The sequence below is a fragment of the Anthonomus grandis genome, chromosome 2 (genome assembly GCF_022605725.1).
Source record: "Anthonomus grandis grandis chromosome 2, icAntGran1.3, whole genome shotgun sequence".
Classification (NCBI taxonomy): domain Eukaryota; kingdom Metazoa; phylum Arthropoda; class Insecta; order Coleoptera; family Curculionidae; genus Anthonomus; species Anthonomus grandis.
Genome location: NC_065547.1, coordinates 26,284,617 through 26,299,155, shown reverse-complemented (window position 1 = coordinate 26,299,155; position 14,539 = coordinate 26,284,617). Strand labels below are relative to the sequence as shown.

At 31.4% G+C, this 14,539-nt stretch overlaps 1 protein-coding gene across 1 annotated transcript in view; it reads right to left on the bottom strand.

The window, feature by feature from the left end:
- The window catches only part of LOC126750220 (serine protease 33), a 46,853-nt gene that overhangs the window by 313 nt on the left and 32,001 nt on the right, over positions 1–14,539 (bottom strand). The window contains exon 6 of the mRNA XM_050459771.1: positions 17–160. Coding sequence (XP_050315728.1) covers positions 17–160 — 144 coding nt within the window. The remainder of the gene's footprint in view (positions 1–16; positions 161–14,539) is intronic.

Here is a 14,539-nt window from a genome sequence, read left to right as displayed (position 1 = left end):
AAAATATATTTAATGCCTTTTTCTAATACAATCAGTGGACCTCCAGAATCTCCAAGACAGGCATCGCGTTTGCCCTCCTGGTAACCTGCGCAGATCATTTCCGGATGAAGTTCCAAGGTAATTTGCTTTAATTTGTGCCAGGCCATACATTCACTTATATCTAAAACAAAATTGTATCAGTATTTAAATATATATCCCCAAGATCAATTAGGTGAAATTAAAATGCCTTAACTTTTAAGAACTTCACATGAGTAAAAAAATTAGATGCTTTGAAGAAAGTTTTTGGAGCATATTCATAAAAAACAATATCTTAAGTTAAAAAGGAGGTTATTTTAGGCAAGATTACAGATTTTCTTCATTAAGTTTCAAATTTTATGTAGTAGTTTCAAAAAAATGCTACACAAACCTTTTTGGAGCATTGGATAATTAAGCTATTCCTGAAAAAGTCCACACAAAATAAAGACAGTGGGGCTTCAATGGTAATTATGCCATGTTCAGTTAAGTTAGTTATATGAAACTAATGTAGTTATATTGTTACACAAAAAATGCAACTCTAGTTCAGGGTTCTCTTGGAGGTGTATCAGTACCCCATGTTACTAATGCCATGTTCAGATAATTGTTCAGAAATAATGAGTTGATTTCGCTTACTTTTCATTTGCAATAATACTGCTGCAATCATTAATATTTCAAATTTAACTCTACTTGAAATTATAGTCCCACAATTGAGGAACTAAAAAGAGGCAGATTTCAATGACGTTTGAAAAAGATTTCTTTTGATTGTGTGTTCTCTTATTTCCTTTCTGTGCTTCTTTATAAATATATAGTTTACTCCTTCTCTGAAATCTGATATTACAAATTGCTGTTCGATCAGTATATTTTCTTATTTGTGGTGTAAAAATTTGTATCCAGGATATGATATTTTGAAAGAGGTAAACCTACAGGGTTTTTCCAGGAGGTTTATTAGATTATACAGGGTGTTCCGTTGATCATGTTACAAACTTCTAGGGCAGATAGAAAACGTCAAAAGAAAAACAAAAGTTCATATAAACATAGGTCCGGAAAAGCTTCCTCAGGGAGCTAGAGCTCTTTGAAAATAACCTTTAAAAACTAGTTTGTTTTTAATAGCTTCGGAACTACTTTAGCTACCGCAACCAATTTTGGGAGGTAAATTATTGTTAGTACGTTTATTCTTTTAAACCTACTAAATAAAAAAAATATTTACCAGGGGCTTCAGAATCAGGGGGGTATTTGGTAAATTTAGGCCCATTTCTTTAAGACTTTAATTTCTGGCCGTTTGGGCATTAGATTATGATGTTCCTATGCCTTTTACATAAAAAAGATACTCTTAGTAAAGGTCGGTAAATGATAAATATCACCGTTTTTATGAAAATTGACGAAAAGCAAGTTACGAGATACAAAAATGAGTTACCTATTATTATTAATAAACAATTAAAAAAAAATCTGGCGTAAATAAAAAATAAATGTTGTGGTTAAAAATATCAGGCGTGGTTTGGATTACTTCAGCAGCTGTGGAAGAAGCTGTTCATTAACAACGTTTCATACCCTAACATGATTTACATGCATCGCATCAGCTACTGCTCGAGTACTTACTGATGGGTTATCTTCAAATCGCTGAAGCACTTCTTCCTCAAAATCCGGGATTCGGATGTTCGTTTGCGCGCCATTATCTTGGCGTTTTATTTTAACGGAGCTAGTCTCCCTGAGCCGTTGATTGACCCTTTCAAAAAGTGTGTGAGCTGGGATTCGCCTTTCGGGAAACCGCTCTTCATATCACAGTCTAACACAGTCAAGTCACTCGACCCTTTTCGACTAACTAAACATCCGCACCTGCCGGCGCCGCCCCTCTCACCTATCGGAATTTATCGATCCCCCGCATGCGGGGGATTTATACCCGTTCGTCGACGAAATGTGGTTATAGGGTTGACTCGGTTCAGTTTATTTTCGACGTTTACCGAGTGTGCCAATATTTTTTGTTTTTGTGAATTTAATATTCTGTCATTTAGTGCTACTTTTACAGACTTTTACTTTAATATAATTTATATTAATAGTAGTTGTTTGGTAATGGCTTCTCACGGACAATACTGCTGTGTTGAATCTTTCAAAAAACGTTCAAACGACCCAAGTGTTTCTTTTTTTTGTATTCCCGATGATGACATAAGGTAAGCAATAATATTAGAAATACATTTTATTATAATAATAATTTTAATTGTACACTGTGTCCCAAATTGGTTGTAATTGCATGGTACCTCGGTTACAATTAAAGATAGAACCTTCCGGTTTTCACGAATCTGTGTCACTTTTGTGAATCTGTTCAATTTATAATTCCGAAAACAAAAATGACCTATCTTCTTCTTGGAGATACAGGGTGAAGTTGAACATTTTCACTTTTAGGGGCCTTATTATATCTCAGGCCCTGTATAAGTTAGAAAAAAAGTAAAAACTGCTATTATTAGATATTTTCACGTAGAGTTCAGTGGCGTAGTGACAAAAAATATTTCAGTTTTTTTCTCAGAGATATGACCCAAACTTTGGTATTTTTTAAATGGAACACCCTGTATTTTTTTATCTCATTAAATATTTTTATTTTTTCTCTTTAAAATGATATGAAACAGTAATTAATTATTAATTAATTAGTTATTAAACGGTAATTAAAATATTAATAATAGCCAAAAATAACGAAAAACATAATATTTTATTATAAAAACCTATAGTATAGGTCATGAAAAACGACCATAAATACACGATTATTTTATTAATAAAAGTTCCAGCAATTTAAAATCTACATCTACAAACTAGTTAAAATCTAAAAAATCTGAAATTAAAAGGTCTGGGGACCAAACAGATTTTTTGAAATTTTTAATAGTATCATTCATTGTAATAAATCGAAATTATGATTTTTAAATTACGACAGTTTTTAAATAATAATAAAAAATGAACTAACATTAATAAATAACACAGACAAACTGTATGGGAACCAAAAATTTTTCGACTTGAGTTTTGATTTTCATGGCCTGTCACGATTTTTTGTCTTAAATATTATGTTTTTCTTAATTTTTGACTATTGTTAATATTTTAAATACCTACTGTTGTATATCATTTTAAAGAGAAAAAATAGAAAAAATTATTGAGATAAAAAAATACAGGGTGTTCCATTAAAAAAACACTATGTTTATGTCAAAAGTGACACAGGTTCGTGAAAACCGGAAGGTTCTATCTTTAATAGTAACCGAGATACCATGCAATTACAACCAATTTGGGACACAGTGTACACATTTGGGTGTATGTATATTATTTATTTTAATTTTAATGTAATCCTGACCACTAACAATTTTTCAATTGTTAAGATTTTCCTATTTTTGTATGTTTTGTCCCTATATTTATTTTTTCTAATATTTGTATATATTTCTGTTTTTTTATGTATGTTTTTGTATTATATTTTTTGTCTTTTTTTGTATGTTTTGCGCTTTGTCTACATTTTTTATAAATTTTTTGACAATAAAGCATTGATAATTTTAATAAATTAGTTCTTAAATATAATTAAAATTATTTTAAGGTGTCAGCAATGGAAGGACAATTTAGGATTTGTTGGGGAGCATAAATATGCAAAACTTACACCCAAAGAAGAAACTAGAACAGGAAATAAGAAGGAAAACCGGAAGATGAAAATACTGCAAAATTTATAATTATTGTACAAATGTTTTTTGGATTATTGTATTGTATTGTATTGATTTTGTATGATATTGATTATTGGATTGTTTTTACTGTGTAATAGAATAGTAAGTGTGCATTGTAATGCAATTACGATTATTAGCAAATAAGAAATATATGCATAGACCTACATATAAATCAAGTGTTTTTTTTTAAATTATTTTCCTTTTTGCAGTTTCCCACTAATTACATGTGTTTTGATCAGCCAACTGTGATTCAACAAATTAATATTACAATTAATAATAAATGATAGTAAACATCCAGGTAGAAATAAACGTCATTCTAATAAACGTCCAAGTAGAATAAACGTCTAGGTTTCTAGATACCTACATAGTAGGTAAAGTGGATGTTGGGAAAATCCCCAAACACGTAAAGGATTAAATAAAGGGTGTCTAAATTAAGTGTCTGAACCAAATGATTCCTCTTAAGTAACCAGGTCAATCAAAAAAACAAAGATAATCGGTACAACCCTACGTTTTTATTATTGAGAATAATAATGCTGAATTGAATAAAAAAAGAAATAAAATAAGACTAAAATAAGAGTTCAATTTACACAAACCCCCATAAGGCATTTATACAGCAAAATAAAATAAGAAGTTGACCAAATTGCAACTAATATTTTATTTTTATTTGAAGTACGCACGGCGTTTTGGTCAATTTCTTGAAATATACCTGGCATGCGATTGGTAATTCCTTATTTCTTATTTTATTTTATTTTGCTGTTTAAGTGCATAAATGTCAAATAAGGTCTTATTTTATTCTATTTGTCTGTATAAATTTAGCTTAACTAGTCGGCAATTAAGGTATACATTTAGGTTTACACTCTTTATATTAGGTATACCTTTATTCAGATTAAAGGGTTTTTAGGGGATTCTAGTTTTCTTAACAACATTCCTAAGGTTTTGACTCAAATTTAAGCGTTTTATTAGTACTACAAAAAGAAATAAAAGCAAAGAAAAAATGGCGACTGGATGCATACATAAATATATTACCTATTACCTAGTTGTTATTTATTTAATGTCACAATGAATAAGCATCAAAACTCAACTCAAAATATTTTAAAATAAAAAAACCTTGATTTTACCCAATAATATTATTAAACTTAATATTTTTCTTATTGCCGCCCGTAAACGCATTTCTAAAGTGAACTTTGTGGACGGACTTGTATCCTGTCATGCGAGGGGTGCCGGCGTAGTTTACAAGTGATTTACGACCGCTTATAAAAAAATGCGGCATTTTGAGGCGATCAAAGAAGTGATTCTACTTGTTGAAATCTATATACTTTGTTCATATAGTCGAAAAGCAGCTCTACCATTACATCGAACTTCCCCACAAATTAAAAGCATATCGGCGTATTCAGCAAAAGTGTAATCTTCCATTACTTAACCGTAATAAAAAGGGAATTAATATCATGTAAAAAATACTGACAGTGGCAATGAATTAGCATTATTATTAAAATAATTAATTCAGGCGCTGTATCTTAGTTTGGTTTTAGTCAATTTCCGCAAAAACGGTGATATTTACCGACTTTTACTAAGAGCACCTTTTTTATGTAAAAAGCATAGGAACATCATAATCTAATGCCCAAACGGGCATACATTAAAGTCTTAAAGAAATGGGCCTAAATTTACCAAAAACCCCCCTGATTCTGAAGCCCCTTGTAAATATTTTTTTTATTTAGTAGGTTCAAAAGAATAAACGTACTAACAATAATTTACCTCCTAAAATTAGTTACGGTAGCTAAAGTAGTTCCGGAGCTATTAAAAAAAAACTAGTTTTTAAAGGTTATTTTCAAAGAGCTCTATCTACCTGAGAAAGCTTTTCCGGACCCCTGTTTATATGAACTTTTGTTTTTCTTTTGACGTTTTCTATCTGCCCTAGAAGTTTGTAACATGATCAACGGAACACCCTGTATATTCTTAAGAAGATAGTTATCCATGATTTAAAGAGTTGAAATTGCGATTTCTATTGCTAATCTGTTTGCCATCAACTTCTTTTTAATTTTCAGCAATAATGCTTCTCCTATTAGCAATGTTTCATATATAAGCAAATTTTACTTCTTGGATCTTGACTATTGTCGAGATTGCTTCTTTTTATCAAGGTTTACATGATATCTGTGCTATCCTTAGATGATGGACATTTAAGAGGGCTACTACTTTAAATCTGCTCTTATTTCTTTTTATAAATGACTTTGTATTAATTTAAAAAACTTCTTACTTTATGCCCATGATTTTGAAATTATTAGATCAATTTTCTTATATTCACACAATCGTCATTTCTTGGTACCAACTGTATATTAATAAAATTGCCTTTATAAGCCTCATCTGATTAAAGGATTAGACTGTTTAAAGAACTGAGCTCAGTTCTAAAGGTTTAAAGTTTCACGGCTTAGTTTTAATCACTACTTGGTCTATTAAGATATTAATACGTCATTATGTACAAGGCTCAGCAGAAATGGATAAGTTTTCTGGAGTTTCCTTTACGTTTAAAATCATAAATATCATGAAACAGGAGCTTGGAGTATCCTTTTGCATTTGTTTTCTTAAAATCAAAGTCATCAATCTACGGAAGCGAAATGTTCATTTTGCTCCTTAAAGAGCCGGGTGTTTTATATAAAAGTTCCGAAAAGTGATCGACAAGTTGGAGAAAAGACAGTTCCTCTTAGAATACTTTGCGTTTGTGTCTTTGTGTTTCCCTCTGCATTTCTATTAGATGACAACTGCAAAATCTAGTTTTTTCTAATGTTGAGTCAGCTTTGAATCTGGTGAATCAAGTATTGTTTTGAAAATTTCACTACAAATATACAGGGTATTTCATTAATATTTAGATTGCACCTAGGTAAGCATACCTGTGTGTGCAATAAATAAATATTGTATAACGAATTGGATCAAAATTGGCATCTATATAAAATGTAAACATCAAAACAATTTAATTACTTTACACGAAAATAGCGTACTACATACTTATTAATGTATCAGAGAAACTTCAAAAAAAGACATAAGTTATTACAAATGAATTGTTTGACATTTTTATTAAAAAGTTTTTTGTTTTTTAAATTGCTGATATCTAGTGGAATTAGGTTGTAAAATTTGGGTGCTAAATAGGTGGCAGATCTAAGATTGAGATTTCTTTTTGATGATAGTATTTTTAAATGCTTGTTAATGTTTTGCCTAGTATTGTGTTTGTGTTATATAAAATTTGTTTTAATTCAATCTTTTAAATTTAAAGTAAAAGTAAATTTACAAAGAGACAATATGTACAGTGCACGAATACTGCAGGTTTCAATAGAGTAAAGGTGAGAGGTTGGAAACAGTCTTGCTGTTTTAAAAATAACTTTGAGAATATAGTTTTGACTAGTCCTTAGCTGTTCTAGATTGCTAGAATACATACCGCCCCACACCGATATCCCATAGGCAAGTAATGGTTCAACAAATGCTTTGTATGTCATAATAGTTATTTTTTTATTTAATATTTCACGCAAAACATAAAATTTTGGAATTAAACTTCTTGTTTTATTCCGTAAATATAGTACATGTTGATCCCATTTTAGGTGTGAATCAATTACCTTACCCAGGTATTTTATTTACTTAGATTCTTTAATTTGTGATTAAAGGTGATTGTTTGGTTGCTGGACGATTCGCTTCGGTTAGTGAAAAAGCCATATAGCAAGTTTTGTCAATGTTAAGTGATACTTTAAATATGTCAAAATAATTTTTTACAACCTCAAAACCGGCCTTAAGTTTTTCTTTAACATCATACCACGAGTTTCCCCAAAAAATAATGGCGGTATCATCTGCATATGAAAAAATTTTTGCGTTTAGTATGTTTAGTTCACACAAGGAATTAATTTATATTAAAAAGTGTTAGACCCAGGATGGTTCCCTGCGGTACTCCACATGTTATAGTTTCCGCCTCACTAATGACGCTTTCAATCTTTACTGCGTTCGACCAAAAAGGTAGCTGGTAAAGACATCCAACACAGAGCCACGCACCCCATATGCCTCCAATGTTTGAAGGAGTATGGTATGCGACACCGTGTCGAATGCCTTAGCCAGATCCAGAAATAATACCAAACATTTATCTCCATCATTAAGTATTTCTGCTATATGGCTAGTTAAATTAAATAATGCATCATTCGTGCTTACTCCCGGGATTAAACCAAATTGATTTTGTGATAAGAGATTGTTGGCAGTAAGATAATAATTAACCAATCTCTCGTTAAGACACTTTTCAAATATTTTGGCTATATTTGATATGACACTTATAGGTCGGTAGTTTGTTATGTCTTCTTTGTTGCCATTCTTAAAAATTGGTGTAACAATTGTCAGACTTTTAAAATACTAGGGACTACACCTTTTTTAAAAATTAGGTTAATAGCATGTTCCAGTGGGCCCGCTAGGAATGTATGCAATAACTTAATGACAGAGGTAGAAATATCATCTGGTCCCGCTGAATAACGATTCTATAAATTATTAATATATTTTATAAGCTCATTACTATTAGTAGGTTTAAGAAACATAGAAAATTGTAAATTTGGTAATTTGGTAATAATTAAGTTATTTATATTCAATTTATTAATTGCTTCTTTTGGTTTGTATCCCTCTGTAGCATCTTTTATTATTTTATAAAGCTCTCTCAGGTCTTGTGAGTTATTATTTATTTTATTTTTATAATATTCAGTTTTTATTATTTTATTTAGAGTATTTCGATAGTTTTTGTATTGTGCTTGTCTTTCATTGGAAAAATTATTTTTAACCCTACAATGCATGATCAAAAAAATATTTTTGGTTAGGTATTAGTGCTGTGAATGGGTAAAAAATATTTAAAAAAATCTTTTGTTTTTTTATTATATATTTTTTTAATTTTGTTTAAATGTATCACATATGCTACAACACGCACTTATGATACAAAAAAAAGGAAAAATGGTCTTAACAGTTTATTGATGGAAGTTACCAAAACAATTTTTATTTTTATTTAAACATAGGTGAACTTTGCATTTTTCACAAAAAATAAAAGAAAATCCTTTGCATCCGGGTATTTTACATCGTTGCCTGGTATTACTTCAGTTCGAAATGTGACCAAAGTTGTCAGTTCTTACATCTTTTGAAGGAATTGCGGTTGAAGATGATTTTTTCTTTTTCTGTTCTAAATTTCGGTCAAGTGAAGAAGATGGCCTTCCCCTCTTTTTTGAATCATTCTGCCCAACGTTGCATAGACAATTCAGCACGAAATTTTTCCATTGACATTGTGGCTGTGGTTCCTATTTGCCTCTCTACCCTCCGATAGAGAAGCCATGCGTTGATGATGGTAATGTCAACTAAATGATAAAAAATTCTGCAGTACCATTTTCTGGTTCTCATTGAGATTTTGTAACGCCCTAAAATACTATCTAAAAGATCCACTCCGCCCATATGTTTGTTATATTCTAACACTAACTTTGGACATGGTACTGCCACTCGTTTTTTCTCTTTTTTATCAAACCTTTTCACTTCTTGAACTGGAGAAGAACCCATGTATGTAGAAAGTAATGTGACTGCTTTATTATCCAGCCATAAAACTGAGGCAAAAGGAGTATTTTGAAAAGAAGTTACGTATTCTTCGAAAGAACCTCGCGTTTTTTTTTTTTTTTAAACAGTATCACTAGAAAATTTGCAGTTGGGCAAACGATTCCTTCTCACTGTTCCTAGCGAAAGAATGCCATTTGAGAATAAATATGACATCAGAGGAATTCCTGTATAATAATTATCAAAATAGGCAATGTAATTGCAGTTTTTGGGAATTGACCGGCACAAGCGTATAACAACGTTTGCTGAAGCCCCAAGGTCAGGCTCATTTGGAAAACGGTATTTCTCATTTTCTTGGCCCGAGTATATTTCAAATTGGTACGCATATCCCGTAACACCAGATAAAACATATAATTTATAGACCCACTTGTGAGGCTTTAGTGGCATGTACTGTTTCATGTAGTGTCGGGCCTTTGTTGCACACATTTGCTCATCTACAGATAGACACTTTTCAAATGGAACAGTTTGGAACGTTTTGTTCAAAGAGTCGATAACTGGCCTCAATTTATGCAGACGATCATGATCCGCATGATCTTTAGGAAGCATTTTCGTGTTATCATTGAAGTGTAGCATTTCACGAATTTTTTCAAATCGATTGATACTCATGGTGTTTTTTATTTTTTCGAATCCATATTCCTCAGACCAGTATCTTCTGATATTTGACATATTTATTACCGACATATAAATGCAGATACCAATGTACTTCTTTATTTCTCGAGTCGTTATATTTGCCGGTTTCGAAATATTTTTTTGATTGCAATAGAGGTTCGATTCTTCAGTGATTTTCTCAAATAGCTCATCGGTAAAAAAGTATCTGAAAAAAAAATCAACAAATTACATACTAAACTGCAAAAGGAATAATTGACTTATTAGGTTTTACCTGAAGAACTGGTAGGGTGTTGATAACTCCATTATATTTGTTGGAAGATTTTCATCACCTCTAAATGTTGTACCTTGAACATTTTGTTCAAAAGATGCTTGCTTCCAGCAAATAGATTTGAATGCGTCTTTATCCAGTGTAAATATATTTTCTTCTGTACCGTTCGCGTCTTCATTCTCAGGTATTATTTCGTCGACAATATCTGCCTCATTATTATTTTCAACGTTCGAATTGGTTAGTTCTACACGATCTAGTTCATGCTCAAAAATAATTGGAGTATTTTCAATGTCCAAATTGGCGTAATCCACAGGATCTTGAAACTTTTGAGCAGCCAATTCTAAGCAATTATCAACGTTTTCACTTAAATTATCTTCGTCCAATTCTTCCAGATCATCTTCACTTTCAAGAAAACGTTCTGCCAACTTTTCCAACTCCTGGATTGTCAAAGGTTTTCGAAAATCCCTTTTTTTGTCCATCGCCCTGAGATTAAAAAAAAAATCATAAAATGCATGTTGTAGCATATTTGCTACATTTTATTAGAATACCCGGTAATTTATTTTTATGAATTCTGGATACGCACTGATATAACAAATAGTTTGAATACTTACCTAATTTACCAAATTTATCGAGTTTGTCTGCCAAAACCGCTTCAAATGTTCAAAAAAACACAAATTTACCACGTCAGACACACACACCAACCGCCAAAATAACACAGCTGACATTAGAATTAAAAGTCTGTACTTGCTGCGCCATCTATTGCCAGCAAAGCGAAACCCGATTTAAAGTGTGTATATAGTATGCTACACTATGCATTTAGGTGTATCATAAAACATTTAATGAAAATAGAATTCTTCAATATTTTATATGTAGCAGATATGCTACATGATGCATTGTAGGGTTAAGTTCTTTTTTCATTTTGTCTCGTTTTTTAATTGATGTTATAATTGCCAAAGTCATCCAGAGTTTTAGTTTTTTATATTTTTTTCGTGGAACCGTAATTAATTCAGATTGCTTGATAATCGATATCAGTGAGTTAATTATAAAATCACAAACTGGTATGGGATTATCAAAGGAAAATACATAGTCTCAGTTAATATTACTTGCAAGTAGTTTAAACTTATTTAAATCAATTTTTTTAAAGTTGGTAACATTACAGGCCAAATTAACATTACTTGTGTTTGCATTCGGCATTTATTTATCTTGACTAAATAAATTAAGGATAGTGGGCAAATGGTCAGTTATATCATGTTCAATAATATAGACATTATATTTTAAATAATTATTAAATTTGGAGTTATATTTAATAAACATATGATCCAGACACGATCCACTGCCTCCCTTGTAATATTCATATTTAAAGGTTTAAAGCCAAAAGAACTCATTATAGATAGGTATTTATTATTTATAGGGTTATCTTTATTAAGTATATTTATATTAATATCTCCCGTAAATATATCAACATCATAAGCAGCTAAGGACCCCAAGTAAACCTCTAGTTCGTCCAAAAAATACCATACGTTTGAAGAGGGTGATCTATGTTGCATAAATTTTATATTGGATTGATTTAGTACCATATTACTGAAACTTGTTGTTAAATGAGATTATATGTATATTAATAGACCATCAAAAGAGTTGTAGCTGGCTTCATTATAATAACATGTATATCCGGGAATATTATAGCAATTAGCTGACGTTATTTTGTGTGACTCACTTAAGATTATGATATCACAGTATTCTATATTATAAGTATCCAGAAATAGTAATAGATTATCGAAATAAGTCCTGACACCTCTAATATTTAAATGTATAATGTTTTAAAGTTTCTTACTTAAATCTATGCAGCTATTGAGATCATCCGGTATTATTTTGTCACTAATGTCCCTCAGTACATCTTCGATCGAATCTAGTACTTCCACGACTTGACTATGCATAGTTTATTTTACCTCTGGCTCTCTCTACTTGATATTTGTAACAATTGCATAGTTTGTCGTTGGTTTCATGATGGACATTAAAGTCTGTGTTATATTTCTTATTATTTGAAACACAATTCATACAGGTTTTAGTTGATCTTGGGCCGTTTGATTCTTCGTGTTCCGCTGAGCAGATTGAGCACACTTTCCTACTGCGACAGTTGTTCTTTTTGTGGTTGTACTGCTGGCAGTTAAAGCACTTTAGGATTGCAATATCTTCATATACCGGCAACCTTTCTCAATTTACATACAACCTTCCAGTGTTCATAAAACTAGTAAATAGTTTTGGCGAGCACTCTACAAATATAGTTTTCGTATTTTCCGTAGCAAATGATTTTACATATGTCACTTTAAAATAGTCCTCATCCTTTTAATGATTTCGTTTTCTAATTATTTTTTCTGTCTCTGATGTCGTTATATCCTTTTTAAATATAGGAATTTTTATACTGGAGTTTTTTTAATGTCGTTTTAGTTACTTCGTAGCCTGGACCCAGAATTTGTTTGGCAGCAGATGTTAGAGAATCGGTGTCGCTATAAAACGGACATTTTAAAATGACTTTTCCGTCAGCTAGGTTCTTTCTGCTCAAAACTTTAATTCCCAAATCAGCAGGATTAATTTTTTCCATATCTTTCTTTGACTTACTGGAATTTTGACCTTGAATAGGTTTAATAATTATTTGCGGAAGACTGGGTATCTTTTTAGTTGGGAATTTTTTAGTTTCGGCGATAATATTTGCGTAATAAGGTTTTGCTTGGTAAGTTTGCATGTTATCGTGAATAGCCTTAATATTTTGTTGCATGTGATGGAGTTTCTCTGTCAGGTGATCCAACTTATTATCCTGTTTTTTGATAATCATAATTTCTCTCAATTTAGCTTTGCATGTTGACACATCCAAATGACTATCTCCGCCAGGTCTTTTGTTATTTTTTTATATTGAGAGCCAGTACTTCCGACACACAAACAATGGTACCAAGAACGGCAAGCTCCCTCACAAAAAATACCGTCTTCACTATTCAGACATCTCGTTTACATTTCTTGCAACATATACTTTCTGCATCCTCATCGTCACTCATAATGCACGAAAAATGTCTATTTCTACTGGGCTATACTACGTGATACCAGAATACGTGATACGAGAATCATCAACATTGATAACAATGGGATTCCTAACAGCAAGCGCTATGGTATTTTGTTCTTAACTCGGCATTTGTTTATACTTTTCAAATTAAGTTTATAAAAAACGATATCACTTTTAATTTCGCAAATTACACCACTATATAGCTCAATTTTTTACTTTTATTTTCACACTAAACTTTATAGTTCACATTATACCAGAAAAAAAATACAAAAAGGTCGGAGCTCGATTTAAAGTATACGTATTCGGAATTTTGTGTATCGATATTTGAACGAAAATTGGCATCTGGGGGTTTTTTGATATGGTAAATTCAAATTTAATGTTACGAGGATTCTCACTTGTAGAGGGCACTACATACACGGTTTTTTATACTTTAAAGGATAATTTTCTTATGGTTGCTTAAGTATTTTTGTTTTACAAAAAAAATAATTTATCTATTGTTTTCACGTAGAAAAGATATCAGCGTTTTCGAGATTTGTGGTATTAAAATAATAAATGCATTATATTTTAACATTTTAGAATCGAGATATCATCAGCTTTAAATATGGAATCTGGAGTTTTTATTCACTACTCAATGCTCTTTTGAAACTTCAAAATAAATGTCAATATTTTATTAAGCTTTATTTTATATTTTCTTGTTACAAAATATTTCTTATTTAGTGAAAAAAAAATTACCCAAAGTTCTTACGACAAATATCTACTTTTAAAAAAGCTACTGATGGAACATAAGTTATAACAGTTGTTCAAAATGTGAACCCCTAACTGCAATACAGGTCTTTATTCTACGACGCATCGATTGGAAAACTCGTTGAAATATTCCCGGTGCATGTTTAATTGTTTCACAGGATGCGATAAAGCGTTTGTAATTCTTCCGCAGTATATACTAAGGTTGCTTAATCCAAATGTTTAAGGTGACCTTAAAGGAAAAACTCCATGGAATTAAGGTCCGGAGATAGGCCTCCTCGGCCTATCTAACGATTCGGATACACTGCGTTCAAATATTCACGTAAAATTAAACTAAAATGAGGTGGGATTCCCTCGTGCATGAAGTACATTTGCGATCTTAACTGCAATGGAACATCCTCAAAAGTATGGGCAATTCGTGTTCGAGGAAATGACTATAAACTTCTCCAAGTTAAGAGAAAATTGATGTTGATGACGGCATTCTAAAATTGCTTGTGGATTCTTATCCGTCCATAGGTTATTTTTGTGAAAGTTCATTATGGCTTCTCTGGAAAAATTTGCTTTATCCATGAATAA